The sequence below is a fragment of the Aulonocara sp. 'chitande type north' Nkhata Bay genome, linkage group LG7, assembly GCF_057382095.1.
Source record: "Aulonocara sp. 'chitande type north' Nkhata Bay isolate Kocher_YH1m ecotype deep benthic linkage group LG7, A_spYH_male_GT1.1, whole genome shotgun sequence".
NCBI lineage: Eukaryota > Metazoa > Chordata > Actinopteri > Cichliformes > Cichlidae > Aulonocara > Aulonocara sp. 'chitande type north' Nkhata Bay.
Window position 1 is genome coordinate 5,631,721 of NC_141350.1, and position 25,435 is coordinate 5,657,155.

A 25,435-nucleotide genomic window follows, 5' to 3' on the forward strand; every position below is an offset into this window, starting at 1 on the left:
ATCTACCCACAGAAAACTCTTCCACATGTGGAGTCAATTAGGCACAATCTTGTTTTCTACCAACTGCTGCAAAAGAAACAAGAGTTTTCTGGGCCTTTGTGTTTGAGAGTGTGTGAACGTGTGCGTACGTGTATACTTAAGAAAGTTAAGTACTATAGGAAAGGGTGAGGAGAAAGCATGTTTTTTACAAAAATCAGCCAGAGAATTTAGACAGGGTTTTGGTTTTTATATCTAGCCATTTAGCAGCAAAGAGACAGCAAATCTTCATTTCTGCATGCAGTTAAGTGTGCACGACTTGACAAACCTGCAACATGAATGTGACTAGGGAGCAAATGACACTCAAAGAAAAACATCTATCCTCTAGGGCTCATTATGCATGAATGATGCACATGTCACAGGTGTGTGTACCCAAGTGTGCGCAGTGTTCTGCATCCTCCTACCTACAATGGTGGTGCATGTCTGGTGAGACAGAAGCGTCACTACTAACTGTGCTGGGAATTCCTGCCACACACAAAATCACAAGCCACTGCCTTAGTGTTAGACAAGAGGAAGTCTCCCCTTTAAAAGATTCATGGCTGCTTCAATTATGTATCCTCTTTTTCATCCTCTTTTGTCATGTTTAGACAGTTTTCATTATTCATCCATTTCAAGATTGATGGCACCCGGTCGGGTGGGCGGTGCAGTATATACAAGTGTCTACCCCAGTGTTGATTTACCTGGGCAAGATCAAAACAGCAGTCACAAAACAAAAATTGCACAAAACTTGCTTTTCATACAGATCAAAGGGCCATTAATAAGGTGACTTTAGTGATGTTTTATTTTGCAAGTGGTGGGTGAGGGATGTACAAATACTAACAGACTTTAAGCTTTAGTGAAATGATCAAGAATACTCACGTAAAGGTCTGGAGGCAACAGCTTTCTAAGTGAACATGACTGCTCCATCCAACCATATCTCAATATTTGTTGTAAAAAGTCTCATATGAAACCAAAGAGACTGTCTTGCGCTTAACTTTTACCCCAACCCATTTTTCAAGAAGGCTGCCCGAGCGTGTGAGCCGTACGGGTGGGAGCTGTAGCTGATGTAGCTGTTCAAGGATGTTTGTGATAATACCGTAAATTTAATCTGCGATAACAACTTGCAATCCATCCTTTTGGAATGAGCTACCATCATTGATAACATGACAAAGCACAAATCAAAAGCAAGCACAAAAGTAGCATAGATCGTTTTTTTTCATTGGACATTGCAAATAAACGTATAACATGATGGCTTAACATTTTAGTCTAACAATAACTAAAGTAACTTCATCTTGTAACTCTTCAAGAGGCTGCACAACATTATCACATAATAAAACGGAAATTAAAAATTATTTCCTAACTAAAATGTTGCCACTTGGGTCAAGCTTTTTGCCCAGCTGCTTAAATCCCTCCTTGTCCACCTGATGCACCAACTGCATCAGTAATTTTCATCCACCGTCTGCTCTTCCTGTCACATGGAGCACAATCAGCGAGTGTTCCCCTGATGCTCGGTTGACTCATTTGTTTACTTCACCAGCTGGTAGTATCTCCCCCTCACATGCCATCATAGCTTCATCTACTCAATGGTGTGCTTCTGCCTCAAAAATTATTATAAGTTTGTTATTTCTACAGTTTTCTTGCATATTTTGCAAAGCCCCTTGCTTTGATTGAGGCTTGACCTCTTGCGGCCAAATGGCTTCCATACTCCTGAAGTATCTCTCCTTTCAGGTAGTAAATTTTCTTCAAAAAAATGACATGCTGCTCTCGCTCTCAGACATATCTGGCCTTGCTCTGTTTTGCGCGCTCTTCACGGTTCATGGTGTAGCTTTATAATTTAAATTACACTTATTTCAATCACGTAAACATTTATTCCAGGATTACCATGTACAGTAGGATATGGCAAAGCCCTGGTGAGGTGCACAGGAAAAAGATTCAAATTATAGATATGAGATAATATGATGCGCGTGGTTTATTCTCAAGAACAAAGGAAGAATGTCAGGTAAAGAAACTGTACTTCTCAAGCATGTGTATAAGGAAGAGTGAATTAAGGATGTAGCCTTCAAAGCCAACTGCAGGACAATGCAACATACCCATCTCAACCAACCCCAGTTCTTCCCTTAAAAAAAGCCCACAAGAAAAAAAGATTAAAGTTCAATGCCCCCAAAATGCCCCCACAGTAAGAAACACACACACACACACGAGCGCGCACACACACACACACACACAGCTGGCCGTCCAAGAAAAAAAAGAGAGCGTTATTGTGGTGAGGTCTCTGCCTTGCACTGTGTACTGGGTAGGAGTCTGTGAGCTATAGCTACACTACACACTAACCAGAAGAGATAGGAGTAGAAGGATAAGTGTGTGTGTTTATGTTTTCTCACCAGCTGAACGTAGGCTACTTTATAATCTGGTTGCTTAACCTTCTGGTTTAGATGATTTCTTTTCTTGTTGGACCCTGAAAAAGAGAAAGAGCAGCAGGTATTACTTTTGAAGGTAAACTAGAAAGAGAACATAGGGACAAAGTGATGATATTTATGAATATAGTGAGAGCATGACTAAGCAAAAATAACAGTATAATGTTAAAAGAAATGAATATCATTATGGCTTATCAGTTACAGACTTATAGTCTCTAGTATGGTACCAGTATTATTCTCTGTGGGCAGTGTTGCAACATTTTTAGCTGTACTACGAGTCAGTCAACAAAACGTGTAAAGCACTAATTATCTGCCCAGAAATTACAACAGTGTGCTCCATTCCTTTCTGAACAACACTAAGGAGTCTAGTGAGTGTTTTTCTTTTTTTGTTTTTTTTTTTTAAGCAAGAAGCTCTAGCTACATCAAACAACAAGGGACGAGCACAGGGTGACAAAAGCCCAGGAAGCAGTGGACTTGAGCTTAATTTGTGCTACCACAAATATGTCCATTTGCGTATGCATTTCCCTAGGGAGTGGTATGGAGAGGGGTTTTAAACAAAGCAAACGTACTCCCCATGCAGTCCTCAAAAATCCCAACTGCACGTTGCTGGACGAGGATGACAACATGTGTCAGCTGAACACTAATTGGTTGACAAGTGAGCCAGAACGGCGAAAGCAGTGACAGTGAAGTTCACCACAAAAAGGAGATGGGGGAAAAAAAATAAGCTTTTTGTATATTTTCAGCAGCTGGCTGACTGACCAACAACAGTACAAGCAAGAGTTTCCCACAGACTAGTTTTACCACATACTTTGTACGCTGTCCCTATCGACAACAGACACTCTCTACAGGTAGATGAGCTGTCCATGGACTGCCAGGAGACTTCCAGTGCATTACCACTGCTGATCCTTAACTTCAGCATTACACAATTTCAAGTCATTGAAAGAACAAAATAATTTTATGTGTTCTTTCAATTTCTCTGGATGGATCTTTGCTATAATTAATTATTTAAATTAATTAAATAATTTCCCCCAGGGATCAATAAAGTATTCTGATTCTGATTCTATCCAAAGGTTCCCTTTCTGGAATCTTGGCTTCAGATAAACTAAAGTGGTTTGTCTGAACTTTGAAAACGAGGTGAAAGTGAACTATTGCAAAAAACGAACAAAGGGTTATCTTCTCTTCATAGTGGCTAAAAGCCAAAGTTATAATTGAAAATGTGTGGAAAAGGACAAACCAATCTTGTTTACCATGTAGTGCTGGTTAACCTCTTTCACAACTGCAGGTGATGATGACATCATCCTCATTCCTTTCAGACCTCTCTGGGTTTGAAAGTCAGGGAACCGGGTAACTGCTGAGTGTGTGCATGTGTAGGGATACCACATGTGTGTGGAGGCAGGCTAGGGACTTAACTTCAAATAAATCAAAGAGATTTTTTGAGGCCCTAGATACAGGTATACACATCTTTACATTACAACAAAAACTACAATGATGACGGATACTAACCAGCGCATCAAATGGTCCATCTCTCCCATAGAACTCTAATCTCAATAAGACCCCAGTGGTCAAGTCAACAGGCCCTCTGAGTAACTGCCATTTCCATGGGAACAGTTTATGACATTCAAAAACAAGGGAAACATTCCCCTGTAGTGAGTCATTCGTGAGTGTGTGTCCATGCCTATGTGTGTGTGGTATGTGTAGCTAGTAATCACTAGCCGGGCAGCCCACTGCTCAGGGCTTTCCCTGAGCAGGGTTGTAAAACACACCCCACCACCACCTCCACCACGCTGGCTAAGTGGAGGCCCCTAAGTGGGTGGGAGATGAAGGTAAAAAAAAAAAGTGTGTGTGTGTGTGTGTGTATATGTTTGCCATTAGGTTGCTGAGGAAATCCACAGGGAAATGCTACAACCTTTGAAATAGCAAGGTACGACCCTGACCAGTTCTGTCATAAAACATCGAAAGGTCTTTGAAAACCCACAAACAAGTGCATAATACCTCGAAAAGATATAAAAGAAAGTATATTTCCCTTGGTTTCCTTTCCCAACGTATACAGACACACAGACAGACCTTTCATACAACACTCGCAAACGCAAGCACAATTCCTCCCTCTTTGAGATTGCGGTTTGGCAGCCAGCTATCACGTTACAAATCCCAGACCAGAGGAGTAACCATGGCAACTCCTTCCAAAATACCCCTGCCGCATATGGAGGGAAGAAAGGGTTGTTTTGCGCCCCTTACTCTCCTCAGCTTGCTCCCGTCTTTACACTGCAAATGGAGTGGAACCCCTGACGCAGACAGGGATACCTTCTCTGACGTACCTAAGGATAACCGGGGCCCTCAGCTAGTCTTACTTCTCTGACCGACTCTATCCCCCAAAATCTCCCTTCTTTCCTTCTTCTCAACCAAGGAGCTTTTCTCTTCGCTTCTAATGACACAACTCAAATAAACAGTTCTAATTGGTTCCTCAGACTGCAGGCTAGGCTAAGCTTGGCACCTCTCTCTGCCAGAAGTGGAGGGGTGTTCTCCTCTTGGACCTTCAGAGCTAGCAAAGAAGGGTCTTAGCATCTCTCCATCTTCAAGCAATTCAATTCTCCTTTTCCTCTGTTCTATCATGAACTTGCAGATTCCTAGAATTATACTGAGCCCCTAAAAACTTAAGCCATTAACTCACCCATAAAAAGCCAATAGGATTACTAAATCAATGATAAAACTGGTTTTGGCTCTGAAATTATCCCTGACAGGGGCGCAGGACTCAGGGATTCGAGGTTGGGATGAGGAGGGGACGAAGCAGCAAGTTTATAAGTGAATAGCATGTGTTTATGTGGAGGGAGCATGGGGTGTCCTGGGACAGCTGGAGTGCTGCAGCAGCAGATCGTCAGATAAGCAGCTGTGTGTGTTAAGGAGAAAGGAGAGCCAGGCACGCTAACCACCACCGCAACTAGCCGCTGGAAAACACTCCCGCTGCTGCATGTCAGTGGAAGGCCGTCTACATTGTAAGCTTAAATTGCTAATCACCACTAACCACTGCTGACAGTCTCCAAAAATGAACCAATTAGACTTTATGTTTCCTAAAACCCTGCTTCTGTGAACCTCAGTGCTATATAAAAAAAACAATTAAAACAATTCTCACAATAGAGAATTAGAATTATCATGGGGGAAAAGAAGAGTAACAATATAACCTCATGATTACAAATAATTTCCAGTAAAACCAGCACAAGTCAGAAACAGTTTTAAAAGATTTATATTATGGTTTTTAGCTCCTTTGAAAAGTTTTGCAAACTCTTGAGGCTTTTATTGTGAATTAAATAAAAAAAATAAATTAAACAAAAATGAATCGCTGCCAAGTTAAATTTTTAGACGTTTGATAAATTATTTAAAGAAATGTAGACGTGTTTAAATACTTTATAGAAATATTTTTTGCCTACCCTGTAGGACGTAATGAGCTAGTAACATCATGTCACAAGTACCAGCATGTCACAAGTCTGCTATGAATATGCTCAGTTATTTGAGCAATTTGGGTGGGGGGGGGTAATCTCTGAAGAATAACTTCCAGTGAACATCAAAGTACCGTATTTCCCAGACTACAAAGCGCACCTGAATATTAGCCGCACAAGCTAAAATCAGGGGAAAATCCTGTTTTGTACATACATTAGCCGCACCTGACTAAAAGCCGCAGGTGTTTCAATGTTGACTTATCATATGTAAGAGAATATGCACATAGGGAATTGTCAGGAAAGAGATGGCTGTTTGGAGACACACCCCTTTTATTAATATTTTGAAAAACAAGTTATGGGTACACATTTGCATAACTTTTTAGGTATATGTACAAGTAGCGGTAATTACAAGTACGAAACATGTACTGTGCTTCATAAATGAGTAACAAATGTAGTACATAACAATAACCTGCAGCACACCAGAAAAATAGATCCGGACTACCTTTTAGGCTCAGGTGCAGTGACACGGCTTTAACAAGAAGAAAAGTCAGTCATTCACCACCATCTTTCTGCGCACTAAAACCACCAAAGTCCTCTTCTCCAGTGTCGGATACGAACAGGCTCAGGATGGCTACGTCTACACTCTCAGCTCCTTTCCTTCGTTGTCACTTTCAAAACCAAAGAAATCCTCGTTGTCAGTGTCAGAGTCGAACACCCTCAGAAGGGCCGTGGCGGAGTCCTCCTCTCCATCATGCAGCAGTCCAGCCCTTCGAAATCCGTTGGTGATCATGGATGTTTTCACACTTTTCCACGCTGTCAGATTCCACCGGTGGAGTTGAGCATAACTTGCTTTTCGCAAGTTTATCGCCGCTCGTCATCCACGACTCCCACTGAACGCATAGCGCTACTTTGAAGTTTGTTTTTCGCGCTACTTGTACGGCACTATTTTGTCTGGCGGATGGACATGTGACCAACATACCACTCTTGAACCCCGATACTGTGTGTCTGATCACATGCCCTTCCGCCAGGCAACGTAGTGCCGTACAACAGCGGAACAAACAAAACAAATCGTCTTACGATATGACAAAAATCATGGACAATCCATAGAAAAGCCGCACCTGACTAAAAGCCGCAGGGTTCAAAGCTTGTGCAAAAAGTAGCGGCTTATAGCCCGACAATTACGGTATATGTTTTTGAAATGCTTGTCCCTATTAAAAATTATGAAATTACATTTACATAATTTAATTAAGTAAATGCATTACATTTTTAATATGGCAGTAATTTGGTATAACATTAAGCACTACACCAGATAACCAAATATGGGGCCGTACAGATAGATAGCACCAGGCAGAAAGTACACAGAAGTAGTTTTGCAAGTTTCAATCAATGCTTTGATCAAACATCCTGCTAGTTACAGACAAGACTTGTTTATACATTGCAAGCAACACTGAAAACATAAGAACTCAATGGGAAAAATCATGTTGATATCTACACTGATATGGACTGGGTAATGTGTTAGGAACAAAAGACAAGTGAATAGTTTAATGAAAATCATCAACCTAGAGAGGGTTGAATTCAAAGACACCACAAAAATCCAAATAAATAAAATGCCGTGGGCGTCTCCATTTTGCCGAAATTTCAGTGCAACAAGTCAAAATGCTTCACAGGAATTTGTGTGGCCCCAAGTGCTTTTATGCATGCCTGACAACATCGGAGCATGCTGCTAATGAGACGACGGGTGCTGTCCTGGGATCTGGCCCAGGGCATCACTGAGCAGTTACACAGTCTAAAGTGCAACATGGTAGCGTCAGTGCCTGTCTACTTTCCCTATATGGGACCGGGCATTGTCATGCACCAAGAGGAACCCAAGACCCACTGCACCAGTGTAGAGTCTGACAATAGTTCCAAGGATTTCATCCTGATACCTACTGGCAGTCTGGGTGCTGTTGGCTACCCTGTAGGGTTCTGTGCATGCCTCCATGGATATGCCTCTCCACCACCAAATCGGTCACGGTGAACAACATTAGTGGCAGGCATTCTCCACAGCTTCTGCAGACCCTTTCACATCTGTCACATGTGCTCAGGGTGAATCTGCTCTGTGAAAAGAACAGGGCGCCAGTGGTAGACCTATCAGTTCTGGTATTGTATGTTCAATGCCAATCGAGCTCTACAGTGCTGGACAGTGAGCACACGGCACACTAGAGGATGTCAGAGTCTCATGAAGTCTGATCGCTTGGTCAGACACATTCACAACAGTGGCCTGCTGAAGGTCATTTTGTAGGGCTTTAACACTGCTCACTCTGTCCCCCTTGCACAAAAGGACCAAATGCCAGTCCTGCTGACAGGTTAAGGACCTACGGTTATGTCCAACTGTCAGAAAAGACCAAGAGATATAAAAATGTCAGTGACCTCCACCTGTAAAACCATTCCTTGTTTTGGGGGTTGATTACCAACTCCCTGTGGTACTTAACTGATCAGATCATATTTCCAGACGTTTAACTGACTTGATGCTATACTCTGATTAAAAACTGTTACTTTATTTTTTTGAACAGTCCATTTCGGTACATCTTCACTGTAAGGGTGAACTGTGTTTAGTGTGTAACAAGATTTGTGTACCGAGTTACACATCACAAAAAAAAAGTTTCATATTTAGTTTGCACATAGTCCATTACTTATATGCAAATCTTTTATGTTGTACTTAAGTCATGCATTCGGTTTGAAATCAAAATATTTATACCACGTATGCATGTGTGCGTGTGTGTGTGCGAGCGCATCTACCCCACTGACTCAGAACAGCTGCATTACAACTTTAGGATTTTAATTTGGATGAAATATTTGTGGCTTGGTATTGCATACCAGGAATCAAGTGTTTTCACCACCCTCTCCCAATGTTTTGGACTGACTAAGCCTTTAGACGCATGCAAAGTCATGATGTTTGTATGTTTTTCCACCACTGGCATCAACTGTGTTGGTGTTGCCCGTACAACATCATATTTATGATGCACTAGTGTCATTATAGAAACTGATTAAAATGTGATGAGGGAAAAGAAAGCCAATTATAAACTCAAAATAAATACTTTATTCATCCAAAAAGACTGGGAAATGACTGAGTTACAGCACCAAGCACTTGAAAAACAACTTAGCTCAATAAAAAAATACAATAACACTGAAGAAAATAGCTCATAAAGGTAAATGATTACATTAAATGATGAGCGTAATTAAATGGTTTAATAAATAAAGCGAATAAATATAACATGAATATAAAAAATAAAATAAAAAATCAGTACACACACACACACACACACACACACATATATATATATACATATACACACACATATATATACACACACACATATATATATATATATATATATATATATATTATATATATATATAAAAAACAAAAAAAAAAAAACACCCAGCACGCCCCTGCGGGCGGTTTATCCTTCAAGCTCGGGTCCTCTACCAGAGGCCTGGGAGCTTGAGGGTCCTGCGCAGTATCTTAGCTGTTCCCAGGACTGCGCTCTTCTGGACAGAGATCTCCGATGTTTTTCCCGGGATCTGCTGGAGCCACTCGCCTAGCTTGGGAGTCACCGCACCTAGTGCTCCGATTACCACGGGGACCACCGTTACCTTCACCCTCCACATCCTCTCGAGCTCTTCTCTGAGCCCTTGGTATTTCTCCAGCTTCTCGTGTTCCTTCTTCCTGATATTGCTGTCATTCGGAACCGCTACATCGATCACTACGGCCGTCTTCTTCTGTTTGTCTACCACCACTATGTCCGGTTGGTTAGCCACCACCATTTTGTCCGTCTGTATCTGGAAGTCCCACAGGATCTTAGCTCGGTCATTCTCCACCACCCTTGGGGGCATCTCCCATTTTGACCTCGGGACTTCCAGGTTATACTCGGCACAGATGTTCCTGTACACTATGCCGGCCACTTGGTTATGGCGTTCCATGTATGCCTTGCCTGCTAGCATCTTGCACCCTGCTGTTATGTGCTGGATAGTCTCTGGGGCATCTTTACACAGCCTGCACCTGGGGTCTTGCCTGGTGTGATAGACCCCAGCCTCTATGGATCTTGTACTCAGAGCTTGTTCTTGTGCTGCCATGATTAGTGCCTCTGTGCTGTCTTTCAGTCCAGCTTTGTCCAGCCACTGGTAGGATTTCTGGATATCAGCCACCTCCTCTATCTGCCGGTGGTACATACCGTGCAGGGGCCTGTCCTTCCATGATGGTTCCTCGTCTCCCTCCTCTTTCTTGGGTTTCTGCTGCCTGAGGTATTCACTGAGCACTCGGTCAGTTGGGGCCATCTTCCCAATGTATTCTTGGATGTTCGTTGTCTCATCCTGGACTGTGGTGCTGACACTCACCAGTCCCCGGCCCCCTTCCTTCCGCTTAGCGTACAGCCTCAGGGTGCTGGACTTGGGGTGAAACCCTCCATGCATGGTCAGGAGCTTTCTTGTCTTTATGTCAGTGGCTTCTATCTCCTCCTTTGGCCAGCTTATTACCCCAGCAGGGTACCTGATCACGGGCAGGGCGTATGTGTTGATGGCCCGAATCTTGTTCTTACCATTCAGCTGACTCCTCAGGACTTGCCTGACCCTCTGCAGGTACTTGGTGGTTGCAGCCTTTCTAGCGGCCTCTTCATGGTTCCCATTTGCCTGCGGGATCCCCAGGTACTTGTAACTGTCCTCTATGTCTGCAATGTTGCCTTCTGGTAGTTCATCCAAATATATATATATATATATATATATATATATATATATATAAATAAAGAAGGAGCCCATTTTAGCACTATAGTACTTGAGGCTCAAACACCAAATGTAAAGAACATCCCAATCAAAAACTTTTTTCCATTTAAATTAGCTGTCATGGCCGCATTTATCAGAAGAAAAGCAGAAGATTACAATGAAGATGAAAATAAGAAAGAGTAGAAACACCCAAAAAAACGATGGTGCTTGTATCCCATTTAGAGCTGAGCAAACACACTTTCATCCCAAACAACAAAAACAAAGAGATAAGGCCAACCCTGGCAATAACATGATGATATTTTGCGAAACAGTACAATCACTCCAAATTCTGAAAAAGTTACAGGCCCTCTGTGCTTGAGTGCAAAGAAATGAGAAGACTCACCAAACTGTATCCTGGTGCGGACAACTCCCACAGGGACATTATAGATCTTCTCCAAGTAGTTCTTTATATCGTACTTGGTCATTCTGTCCAGATATACCCAGAAAAATAGAAAACAGAACAGAGGTTATGGAGGCTTCCAAGAATAAGGCGTTGCATATGATAAGGATTAATCTGGACGTGTGTTTGGAGACACAACAGGCCGAGAAAAAATCTTTGCGGTTAAAGTCGAGCCCTTGCAGGCTTACATACTGGATCACTGTTGATCATATAATGCCACATTCACTTAACTGACACCTACATAGAAATGATGCAGCTCATTTCCACATTGCATTCCCATAAACTTTGTTGTTATATTATCAAATGTAACGGACAGGACACTCTCGTACAAACCCATATTCAGCTTTTATTCTATGGACCGTAAAGTGGAGAGGAGAAATGTGAGTGTCAGTGTTCATCCAATTAGCTGTCTGCAAGTATTGATCGCGTCCTGTGAAACCCTACACAGGAAGTGGGCCTGGCACCAACTGATCCGGCAGGCCAGCCTAGCTAAAGCTAGCCTGCTGGGCAGCATTTGAAGCAGATTCCTCTGACTAGGGAAAGAAAGGCTTTTAACTGCTAATCAATCAAGCCAATTGGATTAGCCTGGTAGAAAGCACTTCCCAAATGCGTCTGACAAAGTGCTTAATAGCGACGTTGTGGTCTGACATGAGTGCCTCGGATATGGCATCTTCTATCACCTCATACGTTTCTTTAATAGAACAGGATAATGTAATATTCACCGTTTTTCCAAGGTGACGGCCCGATACCTTGAGTTGTTGTAACAATATTAGCTGAGGCAAACATTTGCATGAGAAAACCCCATCTGTGAATACAAAGACTCTTTGTACTTAAGAGTGATGTAATATATGTTCCCATGCTATACAAACAATTGCCTTTTCCCCCTATAATAGACTAAAGTTTGGCAAACCTGACATTGGTGCAGAAGTAAAACCTTCTCTTTGACCCTCTAAGATTTGTGCATTGAGGCCTTGCTCTTTTTGATACTTGAATAAGAATTTCCACATTCAAATCCACCATTTAATCAAAATATATGGCTTGATATAGTGATTTGACCATCACAGGGTTTCTACTAAACATCAACTTCAGAGAGTTGCCCAGCTATGAAAAGTGAGAACCAACTTGGCAGTGAGTTTCATCCTCTCAACATTCAATCGTGGTCCTGGTCCACTAGGGGCATTAGTGTGAAGAGGCTTCTGCTTTACTGTGACAAAAAAGGATCTCGTTGAGAGCATTTCTAGATGCATTTGTCTCTACTGTCAAGAGGAAAAAGATGTGGCATGCAAATTCGTCTTCTGCTCCATTTACGCTCCCCCCCCTCCACCATAACTACTGTCTCACAGTGTGTGTGCCAGAGGGCAGTGAAGCACAGCAAAGTGACCAGGGGTACGTCAGATCAGGAGGGGAAGAAAGACTGATTACACAGTCGGGTTTTCCTAGAAAGCAGTTGCGTGGAACTGGAAGAGAAGAAAGTGGCTTAGAGGCCACTGAGGTCTCTTCTGGATCATTAGCACAGTGAACTGATCCTGATTAATGAGGAGAATATTTCTAAATCCCAACTGCTTTTACAACTAAAATTATCCCGCCACCACAAACACAGCAATGGCATCCATCATAGAAAAAAAGAGTTCTATTACCAGGTTATATAAATTTCTGTTTTTGGGGGGGTAGAGCTAAAGTTTCTGCTGCTGGATACAAGAGCTTCTAGTGTATATTTACAAACCGCGATTCATGTTTGTATTATGTTATGTACTTTGCAACAACTGTCTTCCAAACTATAACTCTTTGCAAAAAAGTTGTGATACATGTAAAATGGAAATATTAAAAATAAAAAAAATTTGCAATGACTCGAAAATCATTCAAATTGAATATTTAATTAAAACTAGTGCAAAGACAACATGTAAAATCGTGAAACGGTGGATATTTTTCCGTTTACTTTTTATACACTACCATTTCTTTTCTTTTTTAATAATCACATCTTTAATTTGACCTCAGTTGCTTTGTGTGTTGTATCACCTTTTGCTAACTGTAACCATTCATACACAAATTGCTGTGATTAGTGTAAACAAATGGTTGTCCCACCATGTGTTTGGGCCATCTCTTATTATTTTTTTCTGTGTTTGCTTCTTAAAGCCCAAAATGCTTTAACTGGCCATTGTGGAAAAGAGCAAATGAACAGAACCTAAATTGAAACCGAAGCTCGCTGTGAAACAGCCATGCTGAAGTAATGAGGGTACCTGTTTATGTGGACTGATCGGCAGAAATGTGACATATCAAGCACCAACATGAGTTTGTTTATTTGACATTAGTCACTTCATGTACCAAAACAAACAAACAAACAAACAGAAAAACTGTTATCCAAGTTTTTGGCACTCATTTGTAACCACAAGCAGACAAAAACTGATGAGGTTGTGTTTTTTCTGTTCATTGTGTATTGTGTGGAGTTAACTGATAAATAAAATCACTTTATGGCATTAGTTGTATATCTAACTGCTTTGCATTTTTATACAGTACTCTAAATTCATACACACACTTGACAGGGGTTGCATGAGATAGCTGTTTTTCCTGTGACCTGAGTCAATACATAACTCCCATCTCAGCTACAAACCAGGACCCAATCTGAAAGAAAGCCTTGGGCTGAAAGCTGAGGAGAAAATGTCAAGTTAAGTGTGCACATAAACAAGGCTAAACTTAGACAAAGGGCGTGGCGTCTCCAGCAGCGATGCAGGCAGCATCTGATCATCATCCCAGTATAAACACCCATCTGACTCCACAAGCTAACCTTTCGCACTTCTGCCTCTCAGGAAGAATGAAAACCTGTCTCCAGCAACTGCTAAGGCTAACGGCATCGTTCCTCAGCAACTGGTATATATTTATACGCAAACACTCATGCTACAAAGATTCCTCAGCCAAGACGATGAAAGAACTCCAAACACAAAACCTAGAAGGGCATCAGATGACGCAGACGATGGATTAGGTTCAATTATGGTCCGTTGTTGCCAAGCAGGTTTAATTCAGGAACACTAGCTTCATTGTCAGAAAACAGTTTAAAAAAGTTATATTGTTCTGCATTGTTAAAGGGGGAGTGTAAAGGGAGACATGGGACCTTGATCTAATATCATGCAGTGTTAAAGAAAGAAGGGCTGGAAGCAGGATGACATAAACGAGGTAAAGCTTTTGAAGCTTTTGCTCTGTCTGGCTGTGACACGATTGTTTATGTGCGACAATAAAGCAGATTCATCAATCTGCAGATTAACCTACTTGCAGTTGCTTTCAGATGTAATCTCTCACTTGCAAAGAATCTACAAGCTTCTGGATCGTTCCTATTCTGAAATGTGGGCTAACTCGCATAGAGCCAAAAAGATTATCAGTATCACATCCACTGGTTTTAGGTAGTCAATTTACACCTGTGCTCTGAAAGCATGAAAGAAGTAGGTGAAAGGACACATTTGAAAAAGAGCAAGAGGTGGCTTTGACAGTGTATGACAATACTGAAAAACTCCCATTAGAACTGCTATCCTTAATGTGTCAACAAAATCTCAATTTTCTGTAATAAGCTATGACAACCTGGTACCCAAGTTGAATTCAATTCAGTTCTACTTATATAGCATCAATTCACAATAAGAGTCCCTTCAATTTGCCTTTATATTGAAGGGTCATGGTTAGGGATGGGTATCGTTTAGGTTTTATCCGGTACCGGTGCCAAACCGGTACTTTTGAAACGGTGCCGGTGCTTAAACGGTGCTCAAACCGGTGCTTAAAGAATGGAGAACACAAAATTGGTCCAAAAACCTCTCATGTTCAGCTGTTTTTTTTTGTAAAAAGATAACAATGTTAGCCTTTTCTGCAGCTATAGGGCATATATGGTATCACTCTTGGCTGGACGCAGTGCTTAAACAATGGAAAAAACACAAACTTTGTCCAAAAACCTCTCATGTTTAACTGTTTTCCACTTTTTCTTTGGTCATTTTAGCCTTTTTGGCCAGGGTGAAGGGAGTATCTGCCATCAAACAAGAAGACAGCCGCATGTAACTATGACGGTGTTTGCTAGTTCACCTTACATGCATTAATTTAATAACGTGGTTAGTCTACTCAACGTAAATTACACACGAACAACATTAAGCTACTCACGCAGAGAAGAACGGCTGCTGCTGCATCATCATCCGTCATCATTTCTGCTACACTGGCAGGGCTAGGGGCCAGGACTCTCCTCTTCGGGTTTTTGGGGGATGTTGCTAACTGCGGGTCCGATAACAGGCACCACACCCGCAGTAGATGCGCTCGGTGTGAGGTCTCGCAGCAAGCTATCAAATACGGCGCATTTTTCGGCTTTAAAAAAAAAACGCTATGCGTCGCCAGGTGTTTCATCGGATTCGAGGTGTTACCTCCTTTGACAGTATCACAGTATCAGCTTAAAGCACTTGTTGCAGGCTGCTGAGTTTGCATATTTTGCTGTGAAGTACAGCCAGACTTTTGACCACTTCGCCTGTGTGTATCACATCTCAGGGAAAAAAAAGCACCGAAATGTGCGCTGTTTTTCGGTCTGGTTACTACCGTTTATGTCAGAATCGGTGCCATCATGGCACCAGATACCGGTACTAGGGCTGCTCGATTATGGCAAAAATGATAATCACGATTATTTTCACTGAAATTGAGATCTCGATTATTTGACGATATTTAACCCTTTAAGACCTACTATAGAACCAAGTCCGCCAGAGCTTATATTATTTTTTTACATGTTGTAGTGCCATTTGTGGGAGCATTTCAAGTTGCTATACATCAATACAACTGTTATAGCCCATATTTTAATAATATGTATTCATTAAGTCCACAGTAACTACATTAATTGCAAAAAAGTGCAATAAACTACAAAAAAATGTAAAATCATTTTGGTTTTTTTTACATATATTTCTACTTGGAGAAATTTAAGAGGTTTATCCCTCAAAACTTTAAATACAAAAAAGTTGCAAAAAATAGTTTACAACAGCAGGAAATTTATTTTGAGTGTCTTCATAGTTTTATTTTGGAGATATAGCAATTTTTATATACTGCAGGAAAAACAAAAAAACAATCCTATGATGCAAAGAAAACAGCATGTGCATCAAAATAAACTATTTCCAGCAGTGCAATTCGAGTTCTAAGCATCACAGAAACTATTCAGAAAAGTCAAACATGACTTATAAAAACACCAGTATAGGCTTTTAAGGCCTACAAGTAAAAAACTAAATTTTCCGCGAAATGACGTCACTTCCTGTTTCGGGCAGGAAGTGACGTGCGATAGTTTGCGCTGACGTCTGTTTCACTGTGGGAAGTGTTACGAACAGCTGATAGGATCGGCAAAGCGTGTTTCTGGAATATTATGTTTTTGTTCCTGCAAGCGCTTTTTATGGAAGGAAACCGTGACCGAGGACAAGCTGATGGCATGAGATGTAAGTTTCATATGCAAAATAATTATTGCGCTAGCTTACATGGTTCAGGTTCTACAGGGATTTAAACATAGTTACACAAAACGGAGCGTGCTGCTCTGACAGGCTTTAAAGGGTTAACAATAACAATGTATTGAATAATGACTTAAAAAAATTATAATATGTTTGCAATATAAAAAATAAATGAAAAATGTAAACATCTAAGTTTAGTGAACTTTGCAGTGTTGCTCTGTGGTGCAGCTACGACACCATAGCAAAGTTTACAAACTATGTCTACTTGACACATCTGACTCCGCGAACCCATAATGTTTCCAAACCACTGAAGTTTTTTTTTACCTCTCTTTTCAACCAACGGCAGTCACTCTCCTCTCCAAATAACTTCTGCTTAGCTTTCCGAGCTTCCCTCGGGTCCTCTTAATTGTTGTGACGCTGTTCGAAATGCGGAGAGGTGCGCTCGATTTGCCACACGGAGCAGCGCGAGAGTAAAGCACGAGGGAGGTGCTAATAATCGGCTCAGTCATTTTTAATGATCGTTGAAAGCCCAGATCGTAATCATGATTAAAATTCGATTAATTGAGCAGCCCTAACCGGTACCCATCCCTAGTCATGGTGATTCATATGTCAAGTATTAAGTTCCACTATAGTACCGTGCAAAAGTCTTAAACCAGCCCCATTTCTTTATATTTTGTTTCTGAGCATCTTGCAGTTTTTTAAAACAGTCTTGAGCAATAGTTTTCCAGGCTTTCCCAAAGTCTTTCAAAGTGTTTTTCTGGACATTGGCTGCTTTTTCACTCCAGTACTTTATTTTTTTCAGAGGAATATTCGTTGTTTGTTAAGCTACTTAATACTTACATATGAATCACTCAATCGCAAAAGAGGCACCTTAGTCAGGGATGGGCCAGTGTTGGGTCTACACAGACAACTTAGCAAACTTAGCAACTTATACTCTGTCTACAGCAGATGAACGGCCTTTCCATTGATCCGCAACCTGTTAATTTAAGTAATAATAGATGCATTATCATCATAGTCTAAATGGAAGGGTGACTGTCAAGAAGCCATTCTAAAGGATATCAAAACAGGTCGAAAAGTCTGAAGCATGCCAAATTATCTTTAAAAAAACAAAAACAAATCAATGCCTGAAAGTCTTACAGAACGATGAATCCAAAATAAAAATTTGTGGCTCAAATGATCGTCATCCGTAAGACAAAGTGTAGTTGGGGATCTTGCCAAAATTGATGGAATTATGAACACAAAAATGTACCAACTGATTTTGATTCCACTCTAAAAACATTACATTGTAAGAATATGGCATTGCTCTTGGCTCAAGAGGAAGAGTAGGTCATCTGCTAATCTGGAGGTCTGTGATTGAGACCAAACCCAAATGTCTAGGAGCAAAGCGCTGTGTGAAGGGTTGAATTAGGCTTGTGGCCTACAAAGGTTAGAGTAGGAAAGTATATTATAGTGCTTTATTTCCTTTTTTTTTAAGATAAACATCACTTTGTATAAGCTTGATTTTGCTGTCACAACCATAGAAAGATTACTTTGTTCAGAAACTACTAAAAGACATTTAATTGGCCCCTTGTTTGACGAAGAAAAAAGAAAAAAAGAGCTGCATTAAATATTTGGCTGCTCATAGTCTTTTTGGTTTACAGCTTACAAGTAACAGACACACATTACAGTTTAAAAATTGCCCTTCCTTTATGATCTCATCAGGAGCCATTAGGCTTTTTATGATCACATATAACCCTCTCGACCCCGATGTGGCACCCAGTGTAGAACCAGTTCATGTATTTCATCATTATTTTTATTCACCAAGAACAAAACAAAACAAACAAAAAAAGAAGACTGGTGGTAGTAAAAACAAAGCTACCACAGAGACATTATTCGAACCACTGACGTTAATGGTTCTGGGAGGGGTTACATCAAGAAAGTCACTAATGACCAGCCGATACAGCCCACAGACTCCATCCACCATGACTTGATAATATCCGAGCTTTACATAGTAAAACTATTAAACGTTCAGTCCAGAGGATCAGAATCAAGGAGAACTGGTTCTGCACCAGAACCCAATGGAAAGAATTATTGACGAGTTAGGGAAAGAAATCTCAGGCACTGGTTGTTTGCTGTCTGAATTGCTCTTGCATCAACTGTGAATCTAACAGTTTTTTTTTTTTTTTTTTGGTTTTTTTTTGGGGGGGGTGGTGGTCTTACAAGAAATAATACATGGATTATACACTGAAGAAAAATGCCTTAATAAAGACAAACAGCACACTTTTATGGTGAATGTCAGGGAAACATTAAACTAGCTTAAATTAATAAGGCCTTTATATACACACACAATAGTTTAAACATCGAAGGTACACTACACAGCCCATACATACTCATACATGCACACATGAACATCAAAGTGCACTGCGTCAAAATGGTTTAGCGGTGAGAATGAAACAGGAGAGTATCTTTTGCACAGATGAAAGGCAAATGAAAGCCGCTCCACATTGTTGACCTGCCCATTGTCAATTTTAGGTTGAGATACGTACAGTCTCTACTTTAACCCTCCCATCTTCAGAGACAATACACACACACATAAAGTGCTAAACACTAAGTATCAAGATCATAGTAGCCGACTTTGTTTAGAGGGAAAGCTGCCAAGGAACCCGAGACTTGAGGAGAAAAGAGACAGTTGAGAAGTTGAGAGCATAAAAGCAGCATGTGAAGGATTAGAGTTTTTTTATTTGCCCTGCAGCCTGACAATAGAACAAAAATAGATCAAAGAGCCGGTCATTGAAAGTCACAAAAGTTCTTACCGAGAAACAGGTCAATAGAGTTTACATCACAAATCTACAGGCTAAATGACTTAATATGACATTAACTTGGGTTTACAAGCATGAAAAAAAAATGGCACAGTTTCAAACGTGTGCTTATTACATTGAAGAGGTGACCAGATATATTGGTGACTCCAACGCTGTTAGGTCCAGGAACTGAACCATTGGCAAAAGAAATCGTGAGGTGCAGTACTACAGGGTCAGTTCGCTCAAGTCTGATTAGAGTGAGAAACCACAGCATGGTCTGGTTTCATAGTTATTAGTCTGCATAGCATGAAATGTGACTGTGTAGCAGACTCAACTGAAAGTTCAATGGCATGCTCTTTTCTTTGTGTGCATGTGTGTGAGAGAGAGTGTACTGGCCTCTCGCCATGCCAGGTGAGGTACAAGAAGGTGTGCGTGGGTGTGAGCCTAGAAATTTGATGATGTTATAGAACAGAGGGGAAATACTTACATAGCACAAAAGGTTTGAGAACAATCAAAAAGACCAACAAATACCTCCCTCTGGCAGGTAGAAAGAGAATTTCCAGAGAACACAGCCCAGGTGTCTCAAAAAACAAGTGTCAAAGGAGGATTGATTTTGGACACATAGCAAAGTGCTTAAGAAAAGCACAATAAACAGCAGGCCCAGGGTGGGACAGAGGGAAAGGATGGAGGAAGACATGCCAGAAAGTGAGTGATACTGCCAAAAAGTACGAAAACTAGAGAAAAGCAAAAGAGAGCAAGACAAACAACTATGGATATCTAGCTCCCAGGTGTCAGCAAGATAAAGGCCACCTTGTGTTATTCTCTTGAGAACGCCAACAGTTACCAGTTCTCATTAACAGCTGCTCGGCTCTAAAATTTACCCACGCTTACACCGCCTACACTTGAGAATCATAACTACAACAGCTTTCACTGCCACAGTGACTCAGACTTATCAATAAACTGGGAGTGGGAGTGACATTTGTCATTGTCTCTCTGTGTGGGTCCATTTACTACGATGTTGTTAAGAAAAGTGAAAAAAATAACAGTGTTTCCAAGCACACACTGAGGCCCCAGCAGCATATCAATCAGCCATGCACCTCTCGCAAGCATCAAAGACTGTGAGGAAAAAAACAGAACACCTTACACACCCTTATAAACACACACGCACCCTGCACTTACCCAGTTTTGTGCATATATACACAAAGAAACACACCATTCGCACAAACGGACTCACACTTACAAGTATATACAGAAAAACACACACACACACACACACACACACACACACACACACACACACAAAGACACACAATTACATAAGCACCCTAGGAGTTTGGCAGAGAAGAGGCAAGAATCAGAGTGGGAGGCCAGGCACCTGGATGAACAGATTATGGTCTAAACCCCACCAGAGACACATAGATGATCTGCCTCAAACTTCAATTTTTCTCCCCAGTGTGGGTTCTGGGCTTCTCATTGCCTCAGGAGTGCTGGTAACCTCAGTGACCTTGGCTTGTAGCGGTAGTCAAAATCAGCTTGTCACTATTAAGTGATGACTGGACCTCCTGTCACGTTTAGTGACGCAGTAGATACAGCAGAAACTTGACAAAATAAGAACATCGTATCTACACAGACAAGATTAGTTTTGCCTTCCCTTTCTGTCTCACTGTTGATGCAGTTTCTCTGAGAGACTAATGGTGAAGACTCGATGTGTACAAACTGATTCAAATGCCCCAGTTCAAAGCCAAATAAAAGTACTTTTGACCTCACCTCATGCGTCACTCTCCATGTGAGAGTGAAATGACGGCCTGTCACAAGTCATTGTTGCAACTAAGCTCATTAGAGGATAATCATGAGGTGGTACACACTATCTACACTGTGGAAGACTGAGGCCTCCGTTTTCTGTTTTTGAGCCTGTCACACCACCTGGTGGCCACAATATCAAACATCAGGGACATATTACTGGTCCCGCAAGACCGTTACTGTGGCAGTAAAAATAAATTACTGCAGACTAAATGCAAAACATATGTTCATTGTACCATACGTTCAACTGAAACTACTATAGTCTAAACTCTAAAATAAATTTACAGCCTATACAGGGCAAAAAATGATTGGGTCTTTTTAAAGTTTATTTTATGTTCATTATATCTTTTTTAAGTTTAGTGTAGTTTTGTTTTGTTCTCTTCTTGGATTAGTCACTTGACCACTCTTACTCATTTGTTTTGTGTTCATTATCAATCGCATATGGAGAAAGAAAAAAAAGAAAAAAGGATCCTCAATCCAAGGAAATCTGCTCTAGAGCTGAACAGCTTGTACTTAAACAGAGAGAGATAGATAGAGTGAATGCTTACAAAGGGCCAGTATGTACAAGTAAGCATTTGTGATTTTTGATTAATGTGTGTACAAATTTACAACTGGAACAATACGCAGACTTCAAACGATAAGCACCTGCATTTATGGGCAACGGCAGCCTGAAAGGACTAAACAAATGGACTAGTATGTAATTTATGGCGCCGTGGAAAAAGACAGGAAAAAAAAACACTGTGGCAATAAAACTATAAATGAAATATTCCACTGACGTAAAAGTATTTTAGATCAGAGGCATTATATCTGATATATAAGTTATAATAATTATGTACAACAAGCTCTATCGTGAGATCTGTTAAATTAATATGTTAGGAAATACTCAAATCTCTCCCAAAAGACTTTTTCAAGACTTTTCATTTACAGTTCAGAAAGAGGTGATTAGAGGCCAGTGCTGGTGATTATAAAAGACAATTTGCTTGAAAAAGTAACTATGCATTTAAATAAAGTAGTATTAACAGGAAGTTAAGCGTGGGATTTACTGGCTGTTTTACACATTGAGTCATATTAGCAGTGTTTCCCTGAGTCTCACACGGAGCTGAAATGAATCAAGTATGCATGCAGTAAGTGAATGACAAATAAAATATTGAGTTTTGTTGATTTTTTTTTTAGGGCTGGGGGAAAGGGGGGTGTGAGCTGAGACATTGTGAGGTCTTTGTTATTTACATCAGGGAAAGGAGTAGCATAATACCTAAATGTAAACTAAAAGACAATTTTCAGCCTCAGTGAACTGATGTTGGGTCACAAACACATTTAACCTCCTAAGACCTGAACTCTTCCATGGCATGCATTTTTAAGTTCTCTTTGATATTTGGGAATATTGGGGCCCGATGAATGTAAAAAAAAAGAATTACCAGATTTTTTTTTTTACCTTATTTTTGTTTTTAAGAAAAATAAGAGCCACATATCAGGAAATTCGTTTAAAATTTTGATAGGACAGTAGCAGTTTAATGTCCTCGTAAGTGGATATCAGGCCCTGTAGAGCAAAATTTAGTATTTTGGTCTAAATAACCCAAAATAGTGGACGCCAGGTCCTAGGAGGTTAAAATAGAGAAGAATATAACACACGAGAGACTGTAATTTAGTTTTCCAGCAATCACCTTTATGTTTTCCTACTCAAAGAATAATAGGCATCCATTAGCTTAAACAAAAAATGGACTGCAAACCACACTTTTATATTTTATGGACAAATAACCATGTCTAAACTTGAGGCAACCTTGAGAATAAATACAGACTCACTAATCCGTGCATAGTAAAAGTTTCTCCAAGTATTATGTGCTGCAAAATCAATTTACCTGAGAACGGTGTGATAAATAAAGGTGTATGGTAATGAACTCATACATATTAACGTTTATAATCAAAGACTTACTCCATTGGGATGCGAAACTGGACAGTGTCTTGAGGCTGCTCTTTTCCCGGCCTCACCAGGGTCAGAAACCAGCTAGGTCTGAAGATCCTCAGCTGGGGATTGCCCAGCTGGTAGAGAGGATATCTGAGGAGATATGCACAGGCTGGCTCTTATTATCCTTGATATCGTTCCCATAAATCCTATAATATTGTCTAAAAGAAAAGCACAATAACTGCTACCTAGATAATCAAGTAAAATTATGTCTTTAATCTTTGTTTGATTTAAGATAAGCAGCTGAGGTCAGTCCAGCACCAAGAGGGTTCCCTTTTCTACTAAAAATATCTGGAACAGTTCCTTAAACTTTCAGCTCACACAAATGCGTAGAACGGAATTTCTTTGGAGATTTTACTCACTGCCATATAAGCAGGTAGCGCATCTTTCCTTTTACTTAGTTAAGACAAATTGAAAAAACAAATAGAAATAAGGATGGGCAAGAATAACTTTGTCTGAAATCAAGAGCATTGAACTACAGAGGTCTTGACCGGGGATGTCAAATATATTTTACATCGAGGGCCACATAAGGTCCACTTTGATCTTAAGCTGGCCGAATAAAACTCAGTTTATTATCAGTGTAAACAGATTTCCCTACACATTTAATCCCTGAGATATCTTAATATAAAATAAAGAAGTGCATTTTCGACAGCACATTGCAGTTTTTCTACATGAAAAATGTGAAAGATTACAGAAAAGTTCTGGCAGCTCACTGCCCAAACTGTCCCTATTTATAAAACTTAAAAAAGTACTGTCGATGTTTGAAATTTTCTTGTTTTAACGGAGCTTTTCTGTCATTTAACTGTTTTATTGCTTACATTGATTCGGTATAGTATGAATGGCTATGGGGGAGGTTGTCATCAGCAGGAAAAGCTGTAAAACTTATAAAAATACAGTTAATCCAGCAGCCAGGATCGGGGCTTTATGTTTAGCACTCCTGGTCTATACCTAAGGATGTGAGGTCAAAGATGTGTCTTCCTCCAGACACAAACAAATGCAGCCGGTAAATGGGGGAGACTCAAAGGAATATGAGACACTGAAACAATCTTTTATTAAATACACACACAGAGTTTGTTTTGCACTGCCACGCTTTATAATAACTTCTCCATGAAACTTGGAAAAACAGACAAATCCAAGTCTCCAAACCTAAATGATCAAATATTAGCAGTGTAGCATTTTATTGGATCTTGAGCAAATAGAAAAAATGTGTTTATGATGTTTCTGTTTAGCGGTGGTCCCCCATTAGGCAAGATCGTTTGTATTTACGTAGCTCAGCAATACAAGCTACACATTTCCCGTGCAATGTCTACGGTGCACTAATAACAGCACCCTGTATTAATAAGCGTGGGTTAAACCTCGTAAACAGTCACATTACCCCTACGATGATTTAATATTGCGGCAGATTAGTTGCTGCAATTTCACCAACCTGCAAAGTGACTGCACAACAACTCCAACATCATGTTATGCCGTTTGTTTTTAGCATAGCAGGCTAGCGCCCGCTAAGTTCTTGTTGCTTAGTTATCTGAAATTCACAGTGAGCACATAACTTGCAGTCTAAAATACACTGACAGTTATTGACAGCAACGTGGACTAATCCGACTGCATTCAGGACAGAGTGCATACAGGTCAGCTGGGAGACATGCTAGCAATAGCTTGCTTTCTTAGGTTAAACTGCCAGAAAAGATGACTAGCAATGTATCCACGAGTAAAACTGAGGCTTCTTATTTAAACAAAACACTTGATACTCACAGCAGTCGTGTTACTGGCATCCCTAGAAATTCTTACTGACAGACATACGCTGATAGTTACTTTATAGTTTTTCAAGGTTGTCAAATCCTACACGTGCAGGGATGTGCTTCCGGGAACATTGGCAATGCGCAAGCGCATTGGATATACTACCTTCCTGTGATGCTAGGGTGTTAGTGAGCTGTATGATATGTGTGCTCCTTGTTTCAGCTTATTGAATAATAAACTAAAAGATCCCCATGTTATACCGGACTGTTATGCAGCTAAAAAAAAAAAAAAAAGTACTGAAAAGATTCAATTACTTTGTCACGCATTCGGTTTCATTTTTGAGAATGTCATTGTTGTGAGCATATTGAGAAATTAGTATATCAGAGAAACAGTCGGGTTGAGCAGTTTGGACAGAAAGGAAAGAAAGACAAAGCCTGCAATGGTTTGTTCATGTGCAAAAAATGACTGTTCTGGCGACCCCTAAAGGGAGCAGTTGATAGAAGAAGAAGAAGATTTTGAGTATATTCTCAGGACATATATGATTAGGCATCAGCAGAGGGAGACCTCCTCCCATCTCTGCATCTTCTTATCTTTGCTTCAGACTCCACATTTGTTGTCTCTTCTTACAACACGATGTGCCTGCACCAAGGGTAAAGATGATTGAAGACC

General features: G+C 40.5%; 1 protein-coding gene across 1 annotated transcript in view; it reads right to left on the reverse strand.

The window, feature by feature from the left end:
* Nucleotides 1-24,927, reverse strand: part of mrpl23 (mitochondrial ribosomal protein L23) — a 52,029-nt gene extending 27,102 nt beyond the window's left edge. Inside the window, exons 1-4 of the mRNA XM_086298172.1 lie at nucleotides 24,782-24,927; nucleotides 23,003-23,125; nucleotides 11,001-11,083; nucleotides 2,397-2,470 (exon numbers count right to left, since the gene is read on the reverse strand). Coding sequence (XP_086154298.1) covers nucleotides 2,397-2,470; nucleotides 11,001-11,083; nucleotides 23,003-23,125; nucleotides 24,782-24,801 — 300 coding nt within the window. The 5' untranslated portion in view covers nucleotides 24,802-24,927. The remainder of the gene's footprint in view (nucleotides 1-2,396; nucleotides 2,471-11,000; nucleotides 11,084-23,002; nucleotides 23,126-24,781) is intronic.
* Nucleotides 24,928-25,435: the final 508 nt, after the last annotated feature.